The sequence below is a fragment of the Nylanderia fulva genome, unplaced genomic scaffold, assembly GCF_048542155.1.
Source record: "Nylanderia fulva isolate GAGA-0341 unplaced genomic scaffold, ASM4854215v1 Scaffold72, whole genome shotgun sequence".
In the NCBI taxonomy this organism is placed as follows: domain Eukaryota; kingdom Metazoa; phylum Arthropoda; class Insecta; order Hymenoptera; family Formicidae; genus Nylanderia; species Nylanderia fulva.
In genome coordinates, this window is record NW_028190830.1 from 47,096 (window position 1) to 74,717 (window position 27,622).

Consider the following 27,622-nt stretch of genomic DNA (forward strand, 5'->3'; position numbering starts at 1 on the left):
TATTTTTATCGGCTCTCAATATTAAGACAATTTTTTTTTTAAATAAAATGTAATGATGCAGCTACATATTATTTATAAATGCGAATTAAATTACTATATTTTATTATCATGCATGTGCAGAAATACTATATAAATTTATCAACCATTGGTTACTGAAAGGATGCGAGAACCATAAAATATGACATCGAAGATTGTAAAACCTTTAAAAGAAGAAGTAATTTGTTAAAAAAATCACCATTTTAAAAATATATGTAACATCATAATATTTATGAAAATGTGTTCTTTACCGTCATGAAGCTTTTTAATGAAAAGATATACATCCCTCCGGCACTCAACATATTCGGCTGCAGGCCTCTTCTCATCACATTCAGAAGTAGCCTTTGCGATTTCACTGGCATTTTATACCAGAAACAGTTATATCTACAATATACATTTCAGTAACCACTTTATTTATTTTCATTGTAAACTTATCGCAGACTTAAATATTTTACAATTAGAACTATTATCTCACATTTTGTCGTGTATTTTTAAACTGTGATCTATCAATTTTTGTCCTTGCAAACTGAAGCAGAATATATGAATCAATTGGGCCAAAATAAATGCTGCGTTTCTTGATGCTTCAACAATATTTTCTAATTGCATTGCCATCTCGAATGGAATAAATACATTTATTTTAATTTTTTATTTTGTCGAGTAATTATATAAACATAGATAATAATTTAATGTTCAAAATATGCAAATGTTGCAAGTCTTGCAATATTTTAAACGCACGTACTTGCAGCAAGGTAACACTCATTCCGATGACAATTGTTAATAACTGTATAATTAAAGTTACAGAGAAGGTACTTTCGAGAAACTCAGCGAATCTATATTGCGAATAAGTATTAATACTATAATAACATATGTGGGTTATTCCTCAATTAGCATTTATTAAATTATTTTGACACATATGATAATTATATAATTAATAATAATATTATTACAAACAGAGATGTGCATTATTTGACATAAATGTATTCAAAATGGGAATGTAAAATGTAAAATGCCTATTTTGTATTTCGCATTTAATTATTTTATATTTACATTAAAATAGTTTATATTATTATCCATACAGCACAACAAGATTGCAGCAATATTGTGGCAACATTTTATTGCAATATTAGATTATTGCATAAAATTGTGAAATGTTGCAGCAATATTGTGGCAACATTTTATTGCAATATTAGATTATTGCATAAAATTGTGAAATGTTGCAGCAATCTTGTTGCAAGGTTGCAGCAACGGTAAAATATCCGCTTTTAGAAATATTGTTCTATAACATTGCAACAATAATGCAATAAAATATATATGTAATATTACTATTGGATTATTGGAAATGTACCAATGTACATGATCGGACTGAATGTTCTGTACTTAATATTTTTTACGTGAATTTTATTTTCATAATATTTCTGAAATGTTGCTGCAACGTTGTTTAAACTATATTGCAAATTCATGCCTATATAATATTTCTGCAATATTGCTTTGCAATGTACAATATTGCAATGTTGTTGCAATATTGCTGCAAACTTGTGTGCTGTATGGGTATCCATTTTTTATTTTAAATGCATTTTTTGCAAATTAAAAATGAATCAAGATATCAATAATATGTATATGTAATCAAAATATTATTAAAGAAATTATTTAGTAAATATAACCAATAATAAATATTTTTCTGGTAACAGTAATAAATATGTTTTGCAATTTCACATGTAAATATATTTATGAGTATTTTTTAATTTTTATATTAAAAAATTCGTTATATAAGAAATATATAAATTTTATATAAAATTTATAAAAATTTGAAGTTTATACAAGGAAGTTTATAATAAAAAAGTTTTTGAAGAAAATTTAAGTTTATAAACATTTAATAAAAAAATAAAAATTTAAATTTAAATAATAATTATATAAGTAATACTAAAAAATTAAATAAAAATACAATTAATAAGAAAGAATTTTAATTGAAATATAATACACACACATTTATGTATCAATAAAACATTTTTATTTTAAAAAATTGTTTAAAAAATGCCTATTTTAAATGGGTACCTAAAACGCAGTTTGCATCTTGCAAATTGAAAGCTTTTAATTATTTTGCATTTTATGTTATAAATAGGTTTTGACCATTTTGCACATTCCTGATTACAATAAATAATAATATTAAAATAAAATATTAAGATTACATATTTACTCTAAAGCACGCCAGTGTGCACAAACGGATGAAGCCATTTTTTGATTGTATATTATATCCGTCTCATTTTTTTTTCCATTATGGTTGTATACCAAGTTTTCAAAACGAAATCTAGAAAGATTTGAACAGCATATCAGCAGTTAACTTTGTTTCACTATATTCTTATCGCATAATACAAAAGTCGCTAGATTTAAAACCCCTACAGCACGAAATATTGTTAAAATATTGCATAAATATTTCAATATTGCGCCATATTACAATATTGCAGTAATATTGTGCAAATATAATATGTTATTATTTTATTGGAGACATTGCAAAATATTACTGCTATATTATAATGCAATCACATAACTTTTTCATTTATCACTATGTGCCGCAAGTTGAGCTAATTCGCATTAAGTTTTAGAAACAAGAATTATATAAAGCATGCAAAAAGTAGTAATTACAATCAACATTTTTAATCAATTTAATTTTTTTTTTATATGATTCTAGTACAGGGAACTCAAATATTAAATTGATTGCTCAGAATTCAGACAAATAAATGTCTGAATAAATAAAAAAAATAAAAAAATAAATATTCTGCAATATTTTATAAATATTATATTCACCTTTGTAGAAATAAATCACTATCATTGCAGAAATGTTGCACAATATAGTTTGAGGGCGGACATATCTATATATTAGCAAGCTTTCAGGAATATTGCATGCAATATTTTAATCTTGCAAAACAATATTTTTGCAATATTCCGTCAATATTTCGTGCTGTAGAAGAAGTAACTAACATAATGCGTGCATTATTTACACTATATTCGATGCGATTTTGATTTCAATTAGTGAGACAATGGATTGTGGTACTTTGTAAATCGAGTGATTTTAATGTGTATACAAATAATAAAGAGGAAAGTACGAATTATTCTTACCCAGCAACGGCAAAGACGCCGCAGACATGTTCAATGAAAGTCAAAATTACGCAGTCGTGCGCGATTTGAGCCGTTAAAATCAGTGTAACAAAAATGGCAGCGTGGAATAAAATGTAGTAGAAATATTCTGTGTCGTCATAAACGAAATAGTGAGCTGGATAAGGCATGATTATAGGTCGGGATTTGTTTAAGGGTATGACGATGTCTAATATCTTTGGTATGAGGGTCGTAAATGGATACAACGGACAACATGTGAGAAAGAATACTGTAACGAAAATGAAAGAATTTATTTATTATTTCTATTATATGTAAAATTGAATTGGACCGAATTATTCTTACTAGAATAAATCAAAGAAAACGATTTTGCTTTTGCTGCATACGTTTTCATAATTTCGCATTCTTGCGGGTTTTTCAAAAATTTCCAATCGTTATACAATTGATCGATGAGATGTTTAATCTAAAGTAAATAATATTATACTTTTTTAGATAATTTAATAGAAGTTATTATAAAAGAATGCAATTGCGTATAATGATCATTAAAACTGATAAAGCTGTTTCTCGATTAATGAATAATATAAATTGTATGTTATCGTACTTTGTAGTTCAAAAATTGACAAGTGAGCAATTTTATCAGAATCACAATGAACACTAAAGTCGTCGGTACACACAATAAAATACATTGCCAGTTTTTACCACATTGTAACAAGCTTGCTACCTACAAATGTTATATACATTTCTAAACATTCCGTTTACAGCTTATATCATCACATTTTAAATACATAACTTTTTAAATTCTTGTTTATAATTAAGGTAAACTCGAATATGATGATTATATCGAAAAAACGGCCATAAGCTGCAATTTTTACAATAATCGTTAAATAGTACGTTTTTTTATTATTCTCAAAGTAATCGATATTTACAATAAGTTATGTGAGATATATTGTTTGAAATAACAATATTTAAATATATTACACCATGTTTTAATTTTTGGTTATCTCAAAAAAGTTTTTCCATTTTCACTAAAAAATGTTATAATGTCGAATAAATTATTCTTGAGCTGTCATAGTCGACGTTGAACAAATAAGAAAGGTATATAAATTAAAATGGAACTCATAATTTTAAAAAAATATTCAAAAAACACATACAGTATCACTACCATGTTTAAAAAAAATTGTTTACTTACAATAAAGCCAAACAGACAAAAAGAAAGTCAATTAAAAATATTATATTATTTCAAGCTAGTGTTTGTGGTTTAAATACAATACTTATATTGATTTAAATCTACTTTCTATATTTATATTTTATGTTCGCGTTATCATATTTACATATTTATAGATACACTAGATGCAAATATAATTTAGTGTAACTTTTTAAATTTGACAATTTGCGATTACGTCAAGACTGATGAAAATATAAATGTATTAGCACTTAAAATATTAATTAATATATTATGTTTCTTTTTATTTATTTATGTTTTTAACATTATCATTATACTTTATTAACGATTATCTGTTTGACTTTGGTTGTAAAACGGGATATATATTTAAAAATATGTATAATATTTTAATAGCGTAATTGACAAGATAATTTTTTCAAATGAAATTTAATGATTCATCTACACATTATTTATAATTGCGATATTGCTATATTTATTTGTAATTTATATTATCATGCTTGTGCAAGAATACTATCTGATTTTATCAACCATTGGTTATTGAAAGGATGCGAGAACCATAAAATATGACATCAAAGATTGTAAAACCTTCAAAAGAAGAAGTAATTTGTTAAAAAAATCACCATTTTGATAAAAATATATGTAACATCACAATATTTATGAAAATGTGTTCTGTACCGTCATGAAGCTTTTTAATGAAAAGATATATATCCCTCCTGCGTTCAACATGTTTGGTTGTAAACTTCTTCTCATCACATTCAGTAGTAGCCTTTGCGATTTCACTGGCATTTTATACCAGGAACAGTTATATCTACAATATACATTTCAGTAATCACTTTATTTATTTTTATTGTAAACTTATCGCAGACTTAAATATTTTACAATTAGAACTATTATCTCACATTTTGTCGTGTATTTTTAAACTGTGGTCTATCAATTTTTGTCCTTGCAGACAGAAGCAGAATATATGAATCAATTGGCCCAAAATCAATGCTGCGTTTCTTGATGTTTCAACAACATTTTCTAATTGCATTGCTATCTTGAATCGAATAAATATATTTTAAATTCGTATTCATCTGGTAATTATATAAACTTAGATAATAATTTAATGTTCAAATCGTGTAAACGTTACAAGTTTTTTAACAATGAAGCCCGTACTTGCAGCAAGGTAACACTCATTCCGATGACAGTTGCAAATATTTGTATAATTAAAGTTACGGAGAAAGTTTTGTCAAGAAACTCAGCGAATCTGTATAGCGAATAAATATTAATACTATGATAACATATGTTGACCATTTTTCAATTAGCATTTATTAAATTATTCTTACGCACATATATGAAAAATATATTAATAATAATAATAATATTACAATCAGTGATGCAAATTATTTGAAATAAATATGTATTTAAAATAGAAATGTAAAATGTAAAATGCCTATTTTGCATTTTGCATTTAATTATTTTATATTTACATTAAAATAATTAATATCACCTATTTTTTATTTTAAATGCTAAAAAATGATTAAAGAAATGAGATTTTAAAGATAAGTAATAATTGTAAGAAGAGTATATAATAAAAAAAGATGTTAATATACATATATTTATACACACACACACACACACACACATACACATATATATATAATAATAATAATAATAAATTTTTAATTTGCAAAATGCAAACTGCTTTTGAGGTTTTCTTTTGAAATTGGATATGAAAAATAGACATTCTTAAAATAATTTTTCAAAATATTTTCTTTTAAATATATACATATATATATACATATATATATATTTTTTTTTTTTAATATTTTTTTTGAAATAAATGTTTTATTTTAAGAAATTATTTTAAAAAAGCCTGTTTTTCATTTTTTATTTTAAATAGGTATTTAAAAAGCAGTTTGCATCTTTTGCATTTCAAATTAAAAGTTTCCAATTGTTTGGTATTTTTTATTTTATATAGAATTTGACTTCCATTTTGCACGTTCCTAATTACAATAAATAATAATATAAGAATGAAATATTAAGATTACATATTTACTCTAAAGCTCGCCAGTGTACACAAACAGATGAAGCCATTTTTTGGTTATATATCTTATCTGTATAATTTTTCTTTCTATTATGATTATATACCAAGTTTTCGAAACGAAATCTAGATAGATTTGTACAGTGTATCAATAGTTAACTTTGTTTTCTTATATTATTCTTATCATACAATACAAAAGTTGCTACCCAAGATTGCAGCAGCATTGTGGCAACATTTTATTGCAATATTACAACATTGCAGCAACGGTAACATGTCCGTTTTCAGAAATATTGTTCTATAACATTGCAGCAATAATGCAATAAAATATATATGTAATATTAGGTACTATTGGATTATTGGAAATGTGTCAAATACATGATCGGACTGAACGTTCTGTACTTCATATTTTTTGTGTGAAATTTTATTTTCATAATATTTCTGAAATGTTGCTGCAACGTTGTTTAAACTATATTGCAAATTCATGTCTATATAATAATTTTGCAATATTGCAATGTTGTTGCAATATTGCTACAAACTTGTGTGCTGTATGGGTAATTTTAAAAGTATCGCAATCAACAAAATTCCGTCATTTTATATCCACGTTATACGACAATTTCACACTTATATATTTATTTTGTAATATATGGTTTTTCCGTGAATAAAAAAAAATAAAATCTTAAATCACAAAAAATTACATAAATAGCTAATACAAAGTGTACATAATTTGCACCATTTGATGCCATTTTTATTGCAATTAATAAGACAATATATATTGCGGTACTTTGTAAACTGAGTAATTTAAATGAATATAAATAATATAAAGAAAAATGCGAATAATTCTTACCCAGCCACGGCAAAGATACCGCAGACATGTTCGATGCAAGTCAAAATTACGCAGTCGTGTGCGAGTAGAGCTGTTATAAGTAATGTTACAGTAATGGCAGCGTGGAATAAAATGTAGTAGAAATATTCTGTGTCGTCATGAACGAAATAGTAAGCTTCAAAAGGCATGATTATAGGTCGGGTTTCATTCAGGGGTAAGACAATATCTAATATCTTTGGTATAAGGGTAGTACATAAGTACAATGGAGAACATATGAGATACAATACTGCAATGAAAATGAAACAAATTTATTTATTATTTTTGTTATATATAAAATTGAAATAGACCGAATTATTCTTACTAGAACAAATCAAAGTAAACAATCTCGCTTTTGCTGCATATGCTTTCATAATTTCGCATTCTTTCGGGCTTTTCAAAATTTTCCAATCGTTATACAATTGATCGATAAGATGTTTAATCTAATGTGCAAAAATATAGTTTTGTAGATAATTTCATAATCCTTACTTAAAATGCAATAGCAAAAAATGGTTATTGAAACTTATAAAATTATTTCTCGATTAATGAATAATATAAATTGTATATTATCGTACCTTGTAATTCAAAAATTGACAAGTGAGAAATTTTATCAGAATCACAATGAACACTAAAGCCGACGGTATACACAATAAAATACATTGCATGTTTTTACCACATTGAAATAATTTTGCTATCTAGAAATCTTATATTATTAGTTGAGTATATATTTCAAAACATTCTGTATATACTTTTTTATCATCATATTTTAATTAAACATTTTTTAAAATCTTGTTTAATTAATGTAAACTCAGATGACCATTTTGAAAAAATGGCCAAAAACTGCAATTTTTACAATAATCGCTACATAGTGCGTTTTTTATTATTCTCAAAGATAATCGATAGTAACAATAATTAATGTGAGGTATATACTATTTGAAATAACACATTGTAGATATTATAGCATGTTTTTATTTTTGGTTATTTTCAAAGTTTTTTACATGTCCACTAAAAATGCTATAATGTCGAATAAGTTATAGTTGAGCTGTCATAATCGATGTTAGACACATATATATATGTATACATATAACAAAGGTATATAAATTATAATATAACCCATAATTTTTATTTTCGTTTTTACTATACTTTTTTTTATAAATATTATGGTTATGTTTTCTTCATAATTTAGTTAAGATGACCGACTTTTTATTAAAGTATTCATTATTAAAATATTAAGTATTTTGTTAATTTATGTATAAAATTTTACTTCTATTGTGTTTTAAAGATTGTTTTAAACATTATTTTTAATTAAAAAATCAGTCTAAAAATTATATTTAAATTTAATTTATTTTATAAAAGTTTTTATCTCAAAAAATATATTAATGTTTATACATGTTCAATGTTTAAAAATAAAAAGCTAATTATGTACAATGTTCATGTTTTAATATTTTGATTATGTAAAATTGCTATTAAATATTTATTAAATATTTAATTTTGATAGTTCCACTTTAAATTTTCAATGAAATGACGTGTCAAATATTATTTTAAAAAATACTAAAATAAAAGTATGCTTTTTACATTTTAAAACACTATCTTACCCGAGTTTACCTTATTAATAAGAATTATAGCTAACAAATTTAATTAAATGATTATATTAACCTGCGGAACCACCAAAGAAATTTCAAATGTAATCAGTAGAGTCAGTCGGAGCACCTTATCTTTTTTCTTTTGGTAAGGCCACTGTCCAACGAAAAAGAGCATTTTCTTGGTAACACTGTAATAATGACTCCAGACAGATTCCATAGTTTTAAGAGAGATCCTTCGCTCTTGGTGGTACGACGTCGACTAAATTTTTTGTCTTATTTTTCGATATACGGAACGAATAAATATTTCAGTCGAAAATAATAATGCCATATGTCAAAGTAGTACATGTCGAGACCTTTAATCTTGCGTGTCACTCTGCATACAATGTAATTGTGGATGACAGCATGTGGATAGGGGAGATATTTTTTTATCGCGAGTTCAACATATCGATTTAATAATAATATCCTCTAGAACATACCAGTTCAGACTCTAGCGTTCCATCCATATATTTAAGGTTCCGAATATAAATCTTATGATGGATCAATGTATAGGGTATTACAAAAAAAATTTATTTCCATTTTATGGAAAAGACTCGTAACATGTTGTTTTTACACATATAGCTATATAAAAGTATAGCTATATGGATATATAAAAGTAAGGCTTGCATAGGTATATAAAGGTGTTCTTCGTCTGTTCTTTAGAATATGCATTATTATTTCGTATTCCTGACGATACGATCTGTTCTTTTTATTTTAAGAATATATTAAAATATATTTTAAGTATAGATTAAAAAAATATATTAAAAAATTATGAAAAATTATTCATTATTTATGGTATAGATAAATAAAATTGTTACATAAACATCTCTTTTGAAGAACAAAAAAATATATTTCTTCAATTTTTAAGTAAGTATTTTAATAACATATGATATATTTAGATATTTTTTGAGAAAATTTAAGACCTATTATATTACACACACACACACACACACACACACACACACACACGAGTAAACGCAATGTTGTACACATAGACATTGTTCTAACAAGCACTGCAAAATTAAGATATAATAAATAAATTATTCTCTAAATTTCTTGGAGTGAAAATCGAAGTAAAATTTCACTCTTTTGGAATGAAATTGTTCGATTTTCACTCCAAGAAATTTAGAAAGTATATACATATAAGGTAGGTTTATCTAGGTATAACAAGAGCATACATATCATATGTATTAAAGAAATTTAAGAAAAGTTAAGATAAATAATTTTTTATTTGCTTTATTATATGTATATAAAGATCTGAAATCGAAAAACTAATATAAATCTTGTTATCTCTTTAAAAGAAATCGATTTCTTTATCGAAATATGTAACTACTTTCTATGATCTAATTGTTAATCTTCGCAATGACAGTTGCTTGATGCTATATGATCATAATTTTAATTCGCCGAATTTCTATTATGTACATGATTTTAATTCCCGAATTTCCATTATGTATATCATTTTAATTTTTTGAATTTTTATTATGAACATAACTTTAATTTGCCAAATTTCTATTGTATTGTTTGAAAACTATTTTGTATAGATGTATCTCTTGATATATGTTTCTCATTTTGTTTAGTTTAATCGAATATAATGATGTATGCGCGAAACGAATTATATTATTTTTTTATAATAAAACCTTAAAAATTGCAACGCATGTATAAAATTATTATTGCAATGCATGCATAGAAATATATTTATTAATTACGTGTTTCATAAAAATTTAATATTTAAATTTTTAACAGAAAACAAAAAATAGAGTTTTCTACAAGAATATTTCGATTAATATCTACGCTTCCATTAGATTCGTGCATCTATGTGTCCGCTATGCTGTACGGCTCGTGTGATCACGTGATCAGATGATACATCCCACACGTCCATTACAGTGCGCGGCTCGCGCGAGACTGATTCTTATGCGAGGTATCGCGAGCGCGAAGCCGAGGTCACGTGGCCACTGATCACATGACCTCGGCTTCGCGCTCGCGATACCTCGCATGAGAATCAGTCTCGCGCGAGCCGCGCAACGTGACGGATATGTGAGGTATAGAGTTTCACCCGAGTCCAATAATAGCGTAGATATTTGATGCACTTGTAAATAAGACATAATTCATTATTAAAATTTGTCAACTTACAATAACATCAATTTATCTCAGGAGAGAAATACAGTAAAATACGAGACTGTCAATGAAATTGTCTGATATTATCTTTCTTTACTATTCATTATTCAATTCTTTTCGCACTTTTTTTTATCAAGCAAGCGTCTATCTGGCTTTGTTCGTGGAACAATAAAAATATAAAATTATGTAAACAATATGTTAATTATATGTCGCAATTGCAACTATAACAGAATGACTTTTTATAAAATAAGAATGAAATAAGATTAGTAATACGCATTATAAATTCAATGTAATTAGAAAATCATTGTGTCTATGACATATTAATGTGTTTGAACAAATATACTATCTAGGATCAATTATCGATCATTGTTTACTCGAAGGATGCGAGTACGGTAAAATACGACATAGAAGACTGTAATACCTTAAAAAAATAGGAGTATTGAGGATTTTAAAAAGAACTTTAAAAAATATATTTTATAGTATAATCGGAATAATTGTTTAAATAACTATTTTCTTTACCGTAGTGAAGCTCTTCAGGGAGAAAATATATATCTTGCCGGCGCTCAAAAAATTAGGCTGCAAACACTTTCTCATCACGTGTAGAAGCATCTTTTGAGATTTTATGGGTATTTTATACCAGTGACAATTATATCTGCAATACACGCAATAGCGTTTTAACGATCATCAAGCTTTCCCATTTATTCTTTTATGAATCCATAGCAGACTTATACAGGATGGACAAAATAAGTTACGAATTTTTATGTTCAAAAATATTGTTTCCAGAGAAAATTATTTCAGATAAAAGATTATACCATTTCACGGGGGAAAAAGGAGTTGGTACTACTGACTTTTTTCTTAAAGGGCGGTTTTCAAGGTCATTTGAAGGTTATTTGTTTTTTAAATGGAATCACCAAATTTTTCTTTTAAATCGATTTTTTGCGATATTTTGCATAGAAATTTACAAGGGTAGGATGGTCAAAAAGAGAATAGTTTACGAGATATTTTATATTTAAGTATAACATATTATATAATCTTACGTAAACTATGATCTCATAAAATATCTCGTAAAATATTCCTTATTTGATTATTTTAGCTTAATATTTTTATGCACAAAATAATAAGAGAAATCGATTGATATAAAGAAAACAGATAGTTGTTTTTAAGAAAAAATATGTAGCTTCTAGTTGGAAGTTACATATTTTTTCTAATAAACAATTTATTCTAATAAACAATTATGTGTTTTCCTTTGCACCAATCAATTTTTCTTATTATTTTGCGCATGAAAGTATTGAAGTAAGATCGTCGAAAACTAAATATTAGATAGAATAAACTCGTCTGCAAATGATTCAAGGAATCTGCCATTAATTAACAGATGATTCGCGAATTTCGAGACGCCCCGTATATTTTGCAATTAAAATCGATATCTTACACCTTTTCACGCATTTCTAAGCTGTGGTCTATCAGTTTTTGTCCTTGCAGACTGAAGCAGAATAAATGTATCAGTTGGCCACCAATGTACGCCAGATATCTCGATGTTTCCATAGCGTCATTTAATTGCGACGCGACCTCGAGAACACAATAAAAATACATATACGTATATTTTAATTTAATTATTTATTTTTATTTGCTTCTTTTAATTAAAGCACGTACTTGTAACAAGGTAACGCTCATCGCTACGGTAACTATCAATATTTGTATGACGAAAGTTATAGAGAAGGTATTTTCGAGAAGTTCCGCGAATCTTTGGCAAGCAATAATTCACGTTATTTATTATATCTTGTCTTGAAAATATATTCCTTTCGTAAGTATTTATTTATTTTTCATAATATATATTTATTACATACTCACTGTAAAGCTCGCCAATGTACGTGAACGGACAACGCTATTTTTTGTTTGTAAATGTCATCTGGATTATTATTCAATGTATCGATATTTTCGTGATTTGCCAAATTTTCGAAACGAAATCTGCAAATATTTAGACATCGATCTAGATGATCATCTATATAATTTTATTTAGGTAAGAGCAAACATTGTATGTATTATTACCCAGCTACGGCGAAGATGCTGCAGACATGCTCGATGGAAGTAAAGATCATGCAGTCATGAGCGAGTATTGCCACACAAACTATTACTATACCCACAAGAGCGTGAAAGAAAATGTAATAGAAGTATTCCATGTCGTCGCGAACAAAGTAGTGCGCTTCGTAAGGCAATATTGGAGGGCGGGATTCGTTGAGCGGCAACAGGAAATCTAATATTTTCGGGGTGAGGCTAACTAATACAAATAGGGGAGCACCTACTAAATAATACACTGCAACATAAATGAGTAAATCGTCGTCTCTCGTTATAGGCAAAATGATGAGGAATCGAACGCGATGATTTCCTTACACACATAAATGAAGGAAAACAGTCTCGCTTTTATAGCATAAACTTTCATAATTTCGTATTCTTCCGGGATTTCTACGCTTTTCCAGTCGTTATACATCTGATCAGTGAGATATTTAATCTAGAGAAATATATCAATTTTATATCAGATAATGAATTTTGTGAACGACTAAGTGTGACGAGTAATCGTGAAAATGTCAAAAAATATGTTTTTCTTCTTTGTATCAAAATATAATATTTTAATATATATATTTAATAATATTTAACATACTTTAATATACTTCATATATTTAATAATATTTTAATATTACTTTAATATTATTAAGTATAATATAATTTTTATTTTACTTTGCTATTGTAAAATTGGCATGTATATAGCTTCACTATAACTACAAGTTGAAACATATGTGTTGGTATAGTTGCTAGAATACACGGCACATCTTTGCCACACTTAATGAATTTGCCGATCTAAAATCCGAATTATTGATAGAAATTGTAAAATTCTTTACGTATTTTTTGTTTAAAAATGCAACACTTTATTTTTGATTTATTTTAATTTTTTTTTTTCGTTATTAGATGTGAAAGAGCAACCTGTGGAACTATCATAGAAAGCCCAGTCATAGTCAACAGAGTCACTCGGAGCAATCTCTCCCTTCTTCTCTGATAAGGCCACAAGCCGGCCCACAACAGCATTCTCTTCGTCGTACTGTAATAATGATTCCAAACGGACTTCATAGTCCAACAAGACCGACAGCTATTTTTTCAGGTAAGTATTTCGCCCTCGACCACGCACGATCGACTGCACCTCTCCTTTCGTTCTCCAGAGAGAGGGACCAATCATTGTTTCAACTGGGGAACAGAGTGTCACGCGTCGGGGAAACCCTTCATTTCGCTTGTTACATCTCGTAACGCGTGCAATGAAGGCCTGTCAATGGACGAGACGAGTTTATCGATCAGAATTTCCGAGTAAATGAATTTTCTTTTTTTTCCTTGCGTATATCGCAATTTAATGGCCGGTTATAAGCGCTGCGGCGTCTATGTGGGATATAGCGAGATGTGACACATCGAAATTGCTATGTAACAAAGCCCCGACATGTGATATTGACACATATAGGGAAAAGTGTGCTAAATCGTATCTCTATATATTGTATTTTTTAAACAGAGTTAATATATTTTAAGATATCGCTGTTATATTATAGCTAAACTCATTCGAATAATGTTTGTGTTTTTCTCGTAAGCAATGATAAATTTATTGTGTGTGATTTTCATAATATTCGGCATCCCGCGCTTAAGCTATCATATTGAGAAAGATATAAGCAATTAAATTTATTTTATTAAAGCATTTTTTCATCTTATTTAATTCTGCATATGGAAGCGTTGAAAAATCGGCACAATGTTTTAAGTTTATTTTTTTTATTCACAAATTTGACAAAAGGCAATGGAAATTTGATAAAACGTACTACTAATTTTTTTCTATATTGTACGATTAATTAAATTTATTTTTTACTTAAATATTAATTTTTTTATATTTAGATTGACATCTAAAAAAATATTATTAAGTTTTATAATTATATAGCGATAATTTATATTTGTTTATTTTTTTTTGTGTAAAAAGTATTTTTGTTAAATTTTTCAGGAGAATTTATGATTATAAAAATATGACATTTTTATACATATATTTTGTTGCAAACTGAAAACTTTTACAGAAAATAAAACTTTATTTTTGTCATTTTACAATATTTTATTTTTATTATTAAAAATGAGATATAAAAACATATGGGCACAATTTAGCAAACCAGTATAATAAATCGTACAAAATACTATTTTTTATTCATTTTTAATTTGCGATCTGTAATCTGTAACGCTGATAAATTTACATTAACGTTTAGCGCATATTGTTGACAAAGATATACAGTTTCAAAAGAATAAAAAAAATTTTATCATTTCTCGGATAGTTTTGTTATAATTTTAATATTTTTTTAGAAGGTAAGATTTAGCTAGATACTTTCCCCTATTTTAACCTCCTAAAAAATAACTAATAATTAAACACAAAGGACAGATTATTACATTTTTATTTTCCTCGAGTACAGTGGAACTTTGTAAGAATCATTATTGGATCCTAATAACATCTTTATCACATGAATTGCATTATCATCACTCGATTATTATTCGAAAAATATACAAAGTTTGTGGAAATTTTTTCAGATAAATACTTTCAAAAATTTGAAAACATGACATACAATAATATCTTGATGCTCGATGAGATTTTATAAATCAGATAAATAAATTTGAAACATTACGTGATTAACAAAATTATATAATTATAATATAAGAACTGAGCATGTGTGATGTTCTCGATACTTATTAAGAAGTCCTAAACGCCGTCGTTTCGAAACGATGAAACCTATCGATTTTATATTAAAAACAAAAATAATTTCTTAATTTTTAAATTAAAAAAATTTCTTTTAACAAAATCGATAGATTCGCGCTTTATTTCTATATATACTTTAATATAGTAGAAAAGCATTTATTATTCTAGTTAATCAATAAAAAGAAAAGGGTGCACAAAAATGTTTTATCGATAAAAAAAATTTTTATTTCTTAATTAAAAAGTTTTTTTTAAATTAAGAAATTAAATTTTTTTTATAATATAAAATCGGTAAGTTGGGATCCTAAACGTCCTTGAGAAGTCTGTTGTTTCTTTCCTGTTTTATCGACAAAATGTGAGATTAGATAAATTATATTAAATCTATTTATTCTTTTCATTGGTAATTTATTGTATACATACAAAATAAGACTAGCGCGAATTTGACTTTGGATAAAAGAATATAAGTAAATTTTTAGATATTAATTTGGAAGCCTAGTAAACGGGAATAGATCATCTTACATGTGCAAAAATATGCATAAAAATGTACTAGGCTTCCAAATTGATATTTAAACATTTACTTATATTTCTTATTTATTCAATGCCAAATCCGCCTAAATTTTATTTTGTAAGTACAAACTGCCAATAAAAAGAATAAATAAATTTATAGTTTTTATCTAACCTCATGCATTTTGTCGATAAAATAAGAAAGAAACAACAGCCATTTCAAGGACGTTTAGAATACCCTTAATCGTGTAAAAAGCATTTATTATTCAAGTCAATAAAAAAAAAGAGTGCACAAAAATAATGTTTTATCAATAAAACAAGACAGCGCTTAGAATCCCCTTTCTGGCTTGAAAACGCTAATTACAGATGAAAAATATCGCAAATTATTGAAAGGACGCGAGCACTGTAAAATACGACATCGAAGTTTGTAGAATCTTTAAAAAAAAGCACATACACACAGGCATGTAAAAGAGAATCTTCAAAATAAAACGTATAATAAGTATATATACTTTACCGTGGTAAAACTCTCCAGAGAAAAAATGTAAATCTTGCCGGCGCTTAAAAAGCTCGGTCGAAGGCATTTAATCATCACCATCATGATCAGCTTTTGCGATCTGACGGATGCTTTATACCAAGAACTATTGTATCTGCAATATTCCAAAAATGCGCGAGGTAAATGCAAAACATAACATAGAAATCTGATAATTTTTTTAATGAAATTCAAAGACGACCGTCTTACATCTTCTCGCGTGTTTGAAGACTATGATCTATCAATTTTTGTCCTTCTAAACTGAAGAGGAATAAGTGAATCAGTTGACCAATGACATATAACGCGTATCTTATCTTCTCCAGTATAGGACCGTTCTCCTGTGAAATCTTCAATATGAAAAAAGTTTAATGTTTGAAACTTTTGCGGAGATTTTACAAGTACAATTTTACAAAAAATTAATAAATACTTGTAACAAGGTAATGCTCATCCCCATTGTTACTATCAATATTTGAATCGCAAAGGGTATGGTGAAGGTATCTTCTAAAAGTTCCGCGAATCTATGTAAAAAATGAGATAAGCAGGAAATATATTTTGTCACTTCTGGATATTTTAATTGTAAACATCTCAACATGTCACCTTATATACACTTACTTTAAAGATTTTCGGTGCGTATGCACGATGAACGAAATTCTTTTGTAATACATATCGTTTCGATCAACGACCTCTGTCAACTGATTACGATCATTGTAGAATAAACGCTCGAAACGATGTCTGCAAGTAATTTGTACGATTCACTTTATTCATTTCGACGATTGAATTCCTAGACAGCACAAGACATCCTCAGGATTATCATCAAAATGTCCAGGATGATCCAAGACATTTGTAGGATGTTTTAAGATATTATCATTAATATATTTTCAAAAAATTTAATCTCCATGTATGATTATTTTTGTTATCCAACACAAATTAATTAAATGCTACGCAATCTTTAAATTGTTTTATTTTCAAATTTATTAATGTTTATAACTATCTCGCGAGCATATGTATTTTTTGAAAAAAAAACTACAATAATATGAAAAACTACTGGTATAATAATAGTTCTTTAATTATACATTATTGAAGAATTATTGCTATATTAGTAATTTTCTAAAATTCTTATACTTTTTTGTACAGGCAGATTTTTTCCGATATAAAAATTATCCTATAAATAAACATTTTTTTCATATCCTATAAAAGTTCCATAATATCCCACACAATATTCTAAGAATGATTCAGGGATAAAAAATAAGCGATCATATTGCAATTGCTCAGGACATCTGAAGGAGGTCTTAGGATTAAAACAGGATATCCTGAGGATATCTGTTATATCTTTTTGGATGCCTTTTGGATTTCTAGAGAACATCCACGTACTGTACGGGTTAGGTATATAAAATAACACAAATTTTAAATGCGGTTTTTATTCTGGCACATGTTTTAAATCAATTCCCCAGCGAGAAATAACCCATCAAATCGATGTCTAATTGACGTCGAAATCATCGACATTACGTCGTATCGAAATAATGCTCGAAATTTGATGCTTATTTTGAAGTCTATAACATTTTTAAAGGAAAAGATTGTTTGTAACGTGAATTCATCGCCAGAATTTTAAATGTTGCAAATTTATGTATTTTTTAGAGACATCCGATATTGTATCATTTAGATATCGATATCGATGCTATTTTGATTCATGTTTTTAATCATTTTTTTAAAACTATTATTATAAAATGCAAATATAAATAAAAAAATTATATTCTATATCTCCAGACTTAGATAATGTAAATATAATTTTATAATTTAATAATTATTATGCGTTGCAACATAAACTTTTTATAGATCTTCATTTCGACTGACTCAGAAAAAAATGTCTATTCTTAATATTTATCACTTCTTTAAAGAATTATAATTAATGAGTATATTTAACAAATTAAAATAAACAACGAAATAAATATTTTAATATTAATTAATATTAGTATTTATATTTATTAATATAAATAAAGATTTGACTATCAAAAAATAAATATTAAAAATAAAAAGTGAATTTTATATATGAGTATGATTATAATTTATATATCTTCTGTCATTCGTATGCGATCCGTAATTGTCATATTTATAGTAAAATGTAAATAAATTAATTAATTTATATATATATATATATAATACAACAAAAAGATTTATATTTTCTTTATTTCTTAATTAAATATATAATTATCAATATAGTGAGAAAAAAATAATCAATATAGAGTCGAAATCAATTTGTCAGTCGATAACTCATCGAAAGTTGTGACATAAATCAATCGAAATCGATGATATATCATTTTGTTTTCGATATAGTATGTTTTCGACATTGATTCGACATCAATTCGATAAGTCATCTCTAGCTAGGTCCTATATGTTCTTACCCAGTCACGGCGAACAGGCTGCAAACGTGCTCGACGTAAGTCACGTACATGCAATCGTGAGCCATTATGCCGATCATGAGGATATCCCAGGCGACGAGAGAGTGGCAGAAAATTGGCAAGAAATATTCGCGAACATCCACGAAGTAGTATCCCGGATATGGCGGTATCACGGGACGGGATTGATTGAGGGGCAACATGAAATCGAGTGCGAACGGTACAAGAGACGTACACATAAACGTAAATGTCGCCATTAAACAATACGCTGCAACGTACAAAGTAAAATTTATGGAAGATAGAAACGTAGAGAAGGAGAATAGAATATCTCCCGGCAAACACCGATACATAATTGTTACATTGCTATAATAAAACGGAATATAACAGGTAATATAACGTGTACATTACATGTAACATCCATGTTAGTTGTAATTTCCCACTCATAGATGTAACATTTTAATATAACATATATTACATTGTAGTTATATTGTAATTATATACCAAATAGCACATTGATGTATTGATAAGTCAGTGCTATCTTGGGATATAATGACAATATAACTACAATGTAATATATGTAATATTAAAAATGTTACATCTACGAGTGGGAAATTACAACTAACATTTACGTTACATGTAACATGCTTGAGTATATAACATTTATATACTGTGTTTGCTGGGCTGTATCATCTGTAACACTGATTTTATCGCTAAGATACGAAACAAATTAATAAACTTGACAGTAGTATAATTTCAGGCTGGAACAGGTGATCCGCTGAAGGTGATTGAAAGAAATGTTTAGAATTATCAGAAAAGAATTTAAAAACAAATTTGTTGCATCTGGCACTTCTAATTAACCTTTCTCTTATGTTTGAATTCTATTATATCTATGCCTTTCCTACCGGAATACATCATAGAGAATCGTCGACTGTTCTCAGCATATGACTTCATTATTTTGTACTCCTCGGGATTTTCGACTTCGTTCCAATCGACGGATAAATGTCGTGTAAGAGACCTCATCTGACGAAATATTGATTAATAGTAAATATTTTTACAGTTCAATAAGAAAAATTCATGAAACTGGCGTAAAAAATATTAAGAAATATTAACTTTCTTTTTATCTATTCAAACTATGATTTTTAAAGTTGACTCTGCTGTAGTAATGAATCGCGACACGAAGTATCATAAAACCTACTGTGCTAATGTTAAATTGGAAAGTGTACACCTTTAACGAAGCCGCAAATGTCAGCAGATATGACGTACTCGCCTCAAAAGTACAGTATATGTCTTTCTTGCATGTAGATTGATACGCTATCTGAAAATATTATTCTCAAGATTTGCAAAAAATTCCTTCATTCCGTCGATCACACACTAGATGTATATCGATTTACCTGAGGGATGAAAATAGTTAACATAGTTATTGTCAGTATGGTAAGGCGAAATATTCTTGCTCCTGGTTTCATATAGGGCCACGCACCGGTGACCGACGATATTTTGTACACAACATTGTAATAATGATTCCAAGTAATGTCCATCATTTTTCAAGAGACACTACGTCTTCGACAACGCGAGATCAACTAACTTCTATCCTTCGTATAACCTGTAGCTTATTTTCTGGAACCCGACACGGGATTGAGGAACGTATATATGTATACCCTATCATAATGATCAAACTCTCATACGTACATTTTTGCAAAACGGTCTCGTGCTGGCAAATAAACAGCTGTCACTTATATCTGATGGACAGTTATAGTATTTGTTCTTTTGGCACTAAATATAATGTAAAGAAGCTCTCCATTATGACAGAGGGGTCGTCATATTTTCCCCTTGAGGGTTGAAGGAGAATATCGATTAAAGGGAAACAGTATTGAAAAAATAATACAAGCCCTTAGTATTGAATATAGCTCCTGCGTGTATTGAGAATTTTCTTCAAGACTTTCGGGAAAAAGAGCAACGCAAATGCGATCCGTATTAATGAATTATTAATGTACATACAGCGGTAGGAAGAGAACGTAACAATAAGTAATATCGATTACAAAATAACATTTTCATTACCTACTTTTTACACGTGTGTGTTCTATATTGAATATTATATAAAATATATATATTGAATAATATATAAAATATAATATATTTTATAAATATATATGTGCAATATCTATTTAAATATAAGTTAAGTTGTTACTATACCTATTTAAATATAAGTTAAGTTGTAATAAATTACAACGACAAAGACAAATTTTGTCAAAAACGAATTGAAAAATATTTCTTATATTCTCTTTTATAATATTATTTTTCAAAATACTGTTATAGTCAAATATTTCTCTCTTGACAAATGTGTATATCTGTTTATTATATAACAACCAGATAAAAGACAATAGCTATAGAGCTTTTCCATACAAAATCAATTTTTTCATTCTTAAACATTTTAAATTGCAGACAAATTCCTTAGCAAAAAAGTATTCCTTATAATATAAATTTTAATGAATATTTTTCCATACAATATCAAATTTAAATTAATTGTAAAAAAAAACGATTTTTTGGATACGAATAAAACTACTTATATTATATGAATACCAATTAAAATACATTTAAAACATACTTATTGTGCTAATAGTGATACTATACGTAGTGCAAATATTATACTAAAAATCTACAAATATTGTTACAAAAATATATTTCAATGAGAAATATACGAAAAAATATAATTTGAAAAATAGATTCATTAAACATAAATTAATGAGATAAAAATATATTTAATTAATTTAAAAAATCATATTTAAATAAGATATATATCTCTCTCAAACATTAGAGTGAAATAAGTTTCAAAATTACTAAACTGAATTTAAGTCCGAGACATGAATAATTAAAAATACAACAGATGTATCGTGTTTATACACGAGAAATTCTCATACATTACAGCACTAATCCAGATTCTGCAATTTGTAGTTATAATAAATATATTTTAATTCAAATAAAGAAAGAGATTACTTACAAGTATACATCATCGCGTGCCATTTTCCAGTTTCACCATATTTTTTTATAATCTTGCGTTCTTCTTTCTTCTCAAGTATATACCAGTTATAAACAAGCGATCCACAAGATCCTTCTTAATTAATTTTTTTACTTACTATTAGACATTGTTATTTCTTTCCACATTTTTAGACAATTGAATAAAATATTATATAAATTTTATAATTATATTAAAATATTATTGATATTTTTATGTAATACAAAAAATATTTTTGTTATATTTTTAGAGACGTCATGATTATAAATATATGTTTTGCTGTAGACTGAGAATTTTTGTAGAAAATAAAACTTTATTTTTGTTGTAATTTTTTTATTTTATTTTTGAGACGTACGATTTAAAAGCTTATAGGTACAATTTGGCAAACTAGTATTTGGTAAATCGTACCAAATACTTTTTTTTATTTTTAGTTTATAACGTATATTATTGTCGAAGAACCATAATTTCAAATAAATAAAAGAATTGTATCATTTTTTTGATAATTTTATTGTAATTTTAACATTTATATCTTAAACAGTACGATTTAATAACTATATATAGTTTTCCTTTTATAACGAAATATGAGGCACAAACGACAAATCGTTTTACTGTATTTTTTCAGAATATAGTGGCATTTTACTGGGTCTTGATTTAGATATATCATTTATGTCATTATTGAATGTTGATAAGGATGATTATCCATCGCGAGTCGCTTCAGTATCTCTTCGATTGTCACTCGGAATGGTAAAATAAAAAATGCAAAGATTGTTGCAATTTGCTTAAGCAAATATTTTCACAATATTTTAAAACTATAACTTACAATATTTTGTTTACGCTCGATAGGATTTTACCAGTTAGATATATAAATCTGAGACATTATATGTAATTACAAAGTTATGTAATATTTTTCTTAATGTATATTAAACGTCGCTAGTAAATAAAATAAGGATTCGAAATTAGTTGACCAGATCCTTGGTGGCTTGTCGTTTTGTTTCTCTCTGTTAAGTTTTTGTACTCATATTAAAATGTTCGGCATATATAATTTTAACTTTGTTTTATGCATTATGTTCATGTTTTAACTTTTTAATTTATAAATATAGTATCCTCTTCTTCTAATGCTTTGTTGCTTGTAATATTATTTCAATCTAATTATATATATAATTCCAGTGTATTCACTTGAGAAGAATCACAATCATATGCTCGAAACGTTGTGGAGTTCAATAAATCAATATTTAACTAGTTCTGGTCAACTAATTTCTAATTCTTAAAATTATGTAATCTATACATATGTATTTAAACTCGTGCAAAAAAAATATATATATTAAATAAAAGATTGAACATAGGACTTGAAACCCGCGCAACTTGCGGGAGGAAAAACTAGCAATAATATAAGATTGAAGCATGTGTGACATTGTCGATATTTGATGAGTTGAAAATTTTAATTACTAGATGTTGAAATTACTAAATATAGAGATTAGTAGATGTAGAGATATCGTAAATTATTGAAAGGACGCGAGCACCGTAAAATACGACATCGAAGCTTGTAGAACCTTTAAAACAAAAGAACATACCATACACACACATACAGGCATTTTGTTAAGAAACTCCACAATGATATGTGTAATAATTATATGTATACTTTACCCAGGTAAAACTCTCCAAAGAAAAAATGTAAATCTTGCCGGCGCTTAAAAAGCTCGGTCGAAGGCACTTAACCATCACCATCATGATCAGCTTTTGTGATCTGACTGATGCTTTGTACCAGGCGCTATTGTATCTGGAATGTTCCAAAAATGCGCGAGCTAAATGCAAAACATAACATAAAAATTCGATATTTTTTTATGTAATTGGAAGACAAACGTCTTACATCTTGTCGCGTGTTTGAAGACTATGATCTATTAATTTTTGTCCCTCTAAACTGAAGAGGAATAAGTGAATCAGTTGACCAATGATATAGAGCACGTATCTTATTTTCTCCAGTATAAGGCCGCCCTGCTGTGAAAGCTTAAAAAAGTTCAATGTTTGAATCTTTTGCAGAAATTTTAGAAGTATAATTCTATAAGAAATTGATAAGTACTTGTAACAAGGTAACGCTCATATCTGTTGTTATTATGAATATTTGTATGGCAAAAGGTATGCAGTAGGTATTTTCTAGAAGTTCCGCAAATCTAAGTATATAAAAAGATGAGATAAGCATAATAGTATATTGTGTATCAAGTGCGGAAAGTTGACAATTGGTCACGAGTGCGACCACCCCACACGAGTAAACAATTGTCAATCCGCACGTGATACACATACTATTTTGTATTACAAGTGCAGGCAAAGTGGCTTTTTCTGTGCGCGAGGCGGCCGATCGCACGCCGCCATCTTGCCGCGGCACGGTGGGGGAATAGCCGTGTTTAATACATTGCCTACGGCTTCAGCCGTATACAATGACTTTTAACGCGGCTGAGCCGTAGATAATGGCTTTGAATGCGGCTTATTCACTCACCGCGTCGCCGCTAGATGGCGGCGGTGGAAATCGGCTGCTTCCCGCACAGAAAACACGCACCGAAAGTGCTACTTTGCCTACACGTGTAATACAAAATATGTTGTCACTTCTGTATATTTTAATTGTAAACATCAACGTCACCTTTTATACACACTTACTGTATAGATTTTCGGTGAATATGTACGATAAAACTAATTCTTTTGTGATACACATCGTGCAGATCAACAATATTTGTCAACTGATCACAATCATTGTAAAATAAACGCTCGAAACGATGTCTGCAAGCAATTTGTACGAATTACTTGATCCATTTTGACGATAGAATTAGGTATATAACAAAACACAAACTTTAAATGCGACTGTTATACTGGCACATGTCTTAGATCAACTCCTAAATGTTCTTACCCAGTCACGGCGAACAGGCTGCAAACGTGCTCGACATAAGTCACGTACATGCAATCGTGGGCTATTACGATGACTATGACGATATCCCAGGCCACGAGAGAGTGCCAAAAAATTGGCAAGAAGTATTCGCGAATGTCCACAAAGTAGTATCCCGGATATGGCGGTATCACGGGACGGGATTGATTGAGAGGCAACATGAAATCGAGTGCGAACGGTATAAGGGACGTACACATAAACGTACTTGTCGCCATTACGCAATACACTGCAACGTACAAAGTAAGATTTACGGAAGATAGAAACGTAGAAGGAGAATGGAATATCTATATCATCTGTAACGTTGATTTTATTATAAAAAATATATTAGTTCGATTTTAGGGTAACTTTGTGTAGTTGTTCCGAATGTATGACATTGATACATATCAAGAGCTACAGATCTTATTGGGATAAAATCGTGATTTAAGTATGCATTCACTTAAAAACTCGAGCCAATTAGACAAAACTATTGTCATTTTTTGGATTCAATATCCTCAAAATATTCTAAATTCGTTCAAACATTCTTGGTAAAAAGTTTATTTTTGTTGACCAGTATGTAATAATAAATCCAAAAGGTTTTGATGTTTAAATACATGTAAAATGAAGTATGAAACGGATTAATAAATTTGACAGAATAATAATTTCAAGCTGGAATCGATGATCCGTTGATGATTGAAAAAAATATTCAGAATAATTAGAAAAGAATTTAAAAACAAGTGTGTTGCACTCGGTTCTTCTTATTAACCCTTTTCATATATTTAATTTTCTATATATCTATGTCTTTCCAACCGGTATATATCAGAGAGAATCGTCGACTGTTTTCGGCATACGACTTCATTATTTTGTACTCTTCGGGATTTTCGACCTCGTCCCAATCGACGGATAAATGTCGGGTGAGATTCCTTATCTGACAAAATATTGATTAATAGCAAATGTTTGTTTTGAATTGAATGAAAACAATTAGTGAAAATAGCGTAAGAAAATATTAACAGAATTTAACTTTTCCATTATCTATTCAAACTATGATTTTCAAAGTTGACCCTGCTATAATACTTATTCGCGACGTAAAATATCATAAAACCTACTGTGCTAATGTTCAATTGGATAGTGCACATTTTTAACAAAGCCACAACTGTCAGCAGGTACGACGTACTCGCCTCAAAAGTACAGTATATGTCTTTCTTGCATGTAGATTGATACGCTATCTGAAAATATTATTCTCAACTTTTGCAAAAAAATTCCTTGATTCCGTCGATTACACACTAGATGTATATCGATTTACCTGAGGGACAAAAATAGTTAACAGAGTTATTGTCAGTATGGTAAGGCGAAATATTCTTGCCCCTGGTTTCATATAGGGCCACGCACCGGTGACCGACGATATTTTGTACACAACATTGTAATAATGATTCCAAGTAATGTCCATCATTTTTCAAGAGACACTGCATCTTCGGCAACGCGAAATCGACTAATCTCGATCTTTCGTATGACCTGTAGCTTATTCTTTGAAACGAGACGCAAAATTGAAGAACGTATACATATCCTATCATAACAATCAAACTGTCTTACGTACATTTTCGCAAAACGGTTCCGTGCTGGTAAATGAACACCTGACTCTTATATCTGATAGACAGATATAGTATTTGTTCTTTGGCACTAAATATAATGTAAGGAAGCTCTCCATGAGGGGTGAAGGAGAATATCGATTGGAGCGAAACAGTACTGCGAAAATAATATTAGCCCTTAGTGGTGAATATAGCTCCTGCGTGTATGAAGAATTTTCTTCTACACTTTCGGGAAAAAGTGCAACACGAATGCGATCTGCATTTATAAAATATTAATGTGTACAATCAGAGGTAGGAAGAGAACGTAACAAGTAATATCGATAACAAAATAACATTTTTAGTACCTACTTTTTGCACGTGTGTGTTCTATATTGAATATTATATAATATATATGTTGAATAATATTTGTTTATTATATAACAATCAGATAAAATACAATACCTAGAGTCTTTTCCAAACAAAATCAATTATTACATTTTTAAATATTTTAAATTGTAGAGACAAATTTTTTAGCAAAAAAGGATTTCTTACAATATCAAAAATAAATATTTTTCCACACAATATCAAATTTAAATTAATTGTAAAATAATATCATTTTTTGGACACAAATAAAACTATTTATTATGAGTACCAATTAAAATACATTAAAACATATTTGTGCTAATAAGCATTACTATACGTAGTGCAAATGCTAAAAATCTACAAATATTGTTACAAAAATATATTTCAATAAGAAATATACAAAAAAATATAATTCGAAAAATATATTTATTATACATAAATTAATTAAATAAAAATATATTAAATTAATTGAAAAAGTCACATTTAAATAAGATATCTAATATTAGAAAGGAATAAGTTTTAAAATTACTAAAACAAATTTAAATCCGAGGCACAAAGATTTAAAAATACAATAGATGTATTGTGTTTATACGCGAGAAATCTTCATACATTATAGCATTAAGCCAGATTCTGGAATATTTGGTTATAAAAAAT

At 28.0% G+C, this 27,622-nt stretch overlaps 5 protein-coding genes across 6 annotated transcripts; all 5 read right to left on the minus strand.

Moving 5' to 3' along the window:
* Window positions 1-149: 149 nt before the first annotated feature.
* Window positions 150-4,309, minus strand: LOC114931762 (uncharacterized). The gene is made up of 9 exons (XM_085488814.1): window positions 4,304-4,309; window positions 3,746-3,865; window positions 3,490-3,607; window positions 3,151-3,415; window positions 2,231-2,341; window positions 776-866; window positions 512-648; window positions 288-420; window positions 150-200 (listed from the first exon to the last, which is right to left on the minus strand). The coding sequence occupies exons 1-9, from the start codon at window positions 4,307-4,309 to the stop codon at window positions 150-152; spliced, it is 1,032 nt and encodes a 343-aa protein (XP_085344940.1).
* Window positions 4,310-4,861: 552 nt separating this feature from the next.
* LOC114931767 (uncharacterized) lies at window positions 4,862-9,033 on the minus strand. Of its 2 annotated transcripts, XM_029303913.2 has the most exons (9): window positions 8,866-9,033; window positions 7,785-7,904; window positions 7,535-7,652; window positions 7,195-7,459; window positions 6,366-6,476; window positions 5,483-5,573; window positions 5,227-5,363; window positions 5,003-5,135; window positions 4,862-4,912 (listed from the first exon to the last, which is right to left on the minus strand). In XM_029303913.2, exons 1-9 carry the CDS (start codon window positions 9,007-9,009, stop codon window positions 4,862-4,864), a joined length of 1,170 nt encoding a protein of 389 aa, XP_029159746.2. In that variant the 5' UTR covers window positions 9,010-9,033. The 2 variants fall into 2 exon arrangements, with proteins under 2 accessions (XP_029159746.2, XP_085344927.1); XM_085488801.1 differs by lacking the exon at window positions 7,785-7,904.
* Window positions 9,034-11,441: 2,408 nt separating this feature from the next.
* On the minus strand, window positions 11,442-14,098 carry LOC114934728 (uncharacterized). Its single transcript, XM_085488815.1, has 8 exons — window positions 13,920-14,098; window positions 13,677-13,796; window positions 13,332-13,449; window positions 12,990-13,254; window positions 12,792-12,908; window positions 12,594-12,684; window positions 12,373-12,509; window positions 11,442-11,595 (listed from the first exon to the last, which is right to left on the minus strand). The coding sequence occupies exons 1-8, from the start codon at window positions 14,061-14,063 to the stop codon at window positions 11,442-11,444; spliced, it is 1,146 nt and encodes a 381-aa protein (XP_085344941.1). The 5' UTR covers window positions 14,064-14,098.
* Window positions 14,099-16,383: 2,285 nt separating this feature from the next.
* On the minus strand, window positions 16,384-20,723 carry LOC114931764 (odorant receptor 4-like). Its single transcript, XM_085488821.1, has 9 exons — window positions 20,514-20,723; window positions 20,318-20,437; window positions 20,025-20,142; window positions 19,129-19,390; window positions 17,342-17,461; window positions 17,157-17,247; window positions 16,940-17,076; window positions 16,715-16,847; window positions 16,384-16,634 (listed from the first exon to the last, which is right to left on the minus strand). The coding sequence occupies exons 1-9, from the start codon at window positions 20,658-20,660 to the stop codon at window positions 16,584-16,586; spliced, it is 1,179 nt and encodes a 392-aa protein (XP_085344947.1). The 5' UTR covers window positions 20,661-20,723; the 3' UTR covers window positions 16,384-16,583.
* Window positions 20,724-22,906: 2,183 nt separating this feature from the next.
* LOC114934732 (odorant receptor 13a-like) lies at window positions 22,907-26,966 on the minus strand. Its single transcript, XM_085488822.1, has 9 exons — window positions 26,344-26,966; window positions 26,147-26,266; window positions 25,851-25,968; window positions 25,029-25,290; window positions 24,782-24,901; window positions 24,210-24,300; window positions 24,000-24,136; window positions 23,777-23,909; window positions 22,907-23,682 (listed from the first exon to the last, which is right to left on the minus strand). Exons 1-9 carry the CDS (start codon window positions 26,488-26,490, stop codon window positions 23,632-23,634), a joined length of 1,179 nt encoding a protein of 392 aa, XP_085344948.1. The 5' UTR covers window positions 26,491-26,966; the 3' UTR covers window positions 22,907-23,631.
* Window positions 26,967-27,622: the final 656 nt, after the last annotated feature.

Excerpts from the sequence above, each read along its gene's own strand:
- LOC114934732 (XM_085488822.1), bottom strand. The coding sequence starts at position 26,490 with ATGATGGACATTACTTGGAATCATTATTACAATGTTGTGTACAAAATA. Across the intron at positions 25,291-25,850 it reads ATTCTCTCTGATATATACCG|TGTATTGCGTAATGGCGACA; the intron begins GTTGGAAAGACA and ends TGTACGTTGCAG. Across the intron at positions 23,910-23,999 it reads CTTCAAACACGCGACAAGAT|ATACAATAGCGCCTGGTACA; the intron begins GTAAGACGTTTG and ends GGAACATTCCAG.
- LOC114931762 (XM_085488814.1), bottom strand. Across the intron at positions 3,608-3,745 it reads GTCAATTTTTGAACTACAAA|ATTAAACATCTCATCGATCA; the intron begins GTACGATAACAT and ends TATTTACTTTAG. Across the intron at positions 2,342-3,150 it reads GGCGTCTTTGCCGTTGCTGG|ATTTCGTTTTGAAAACTTGG; the intron begins GTAAGAATAATT and ends AAATCTTTCTAG.
- LOC114931764 (XM_085488821.1), bottom strand. The coding sequence starts at position 20,660 with ATGATGGACATTACTTGGAATCATTATTACAATGTTGTGTACAAAATA. Across the intron at positions 20,143-20,317 it reads TCCAATTTAACATTAGCACA|ATGAGGTCTCTTACACGACA; the intron begins GTAGGTTTTATG and ends ATATTTCGTCAG. Across the intron at positions 17,462-19,128 it reads AGCCTGTTCGCCGTGACTGG|ACATCGTTTCGAGCGTTTAT; the intron begins GTAAGAACATAT and ends AATTACTTGCAG.
- LOC114931767 (XM_029303913.2), bottom strand. The coding sequence starts at position 9,009 with ATGGAATCTGTCTGGAGTCATTATTACAGTGTTACCAAGAAAATGCTC. Across the intron at positions 7,460-7,534 it reads GTTTACTTTGATTTGTTCTA|TATTGTATCTCATATGTTCT; the intron begins GTAAGAATAATT and ends TTTTCATTGCAG. Across the intron at positions 4,913-5,002 it reads CATTAAAAAGCTTCATGACG|GTTTTACAATCTTTGATGTC; the intron begins GTACAGAACACA and ends CTTCTTTTGAAG.
- LOC114934728 (XM_085488815.1), bottom strand. The coding sequence starts at position 14,063 with ATGAAGTCCGTTTGGAATCATTATTACAGTACGACGAAGAGAATGCTG. Across the intron at positions 13,255-13,331 it reads GTTTTCCTTCATTTATGTGT|TGTATTATTTAGTAGGTGCT; the intron begins GTAAGGAAATCA and ends TTTATGTTGCAG. Across the intron at positions 12,685-12,791 it reads GTACATTGGCGAGCTTTACA|ATTCGCGGAACTTCTCGAAA; the intron begins GTGAGTATGTAA and ends TGCTTGCCAAAG.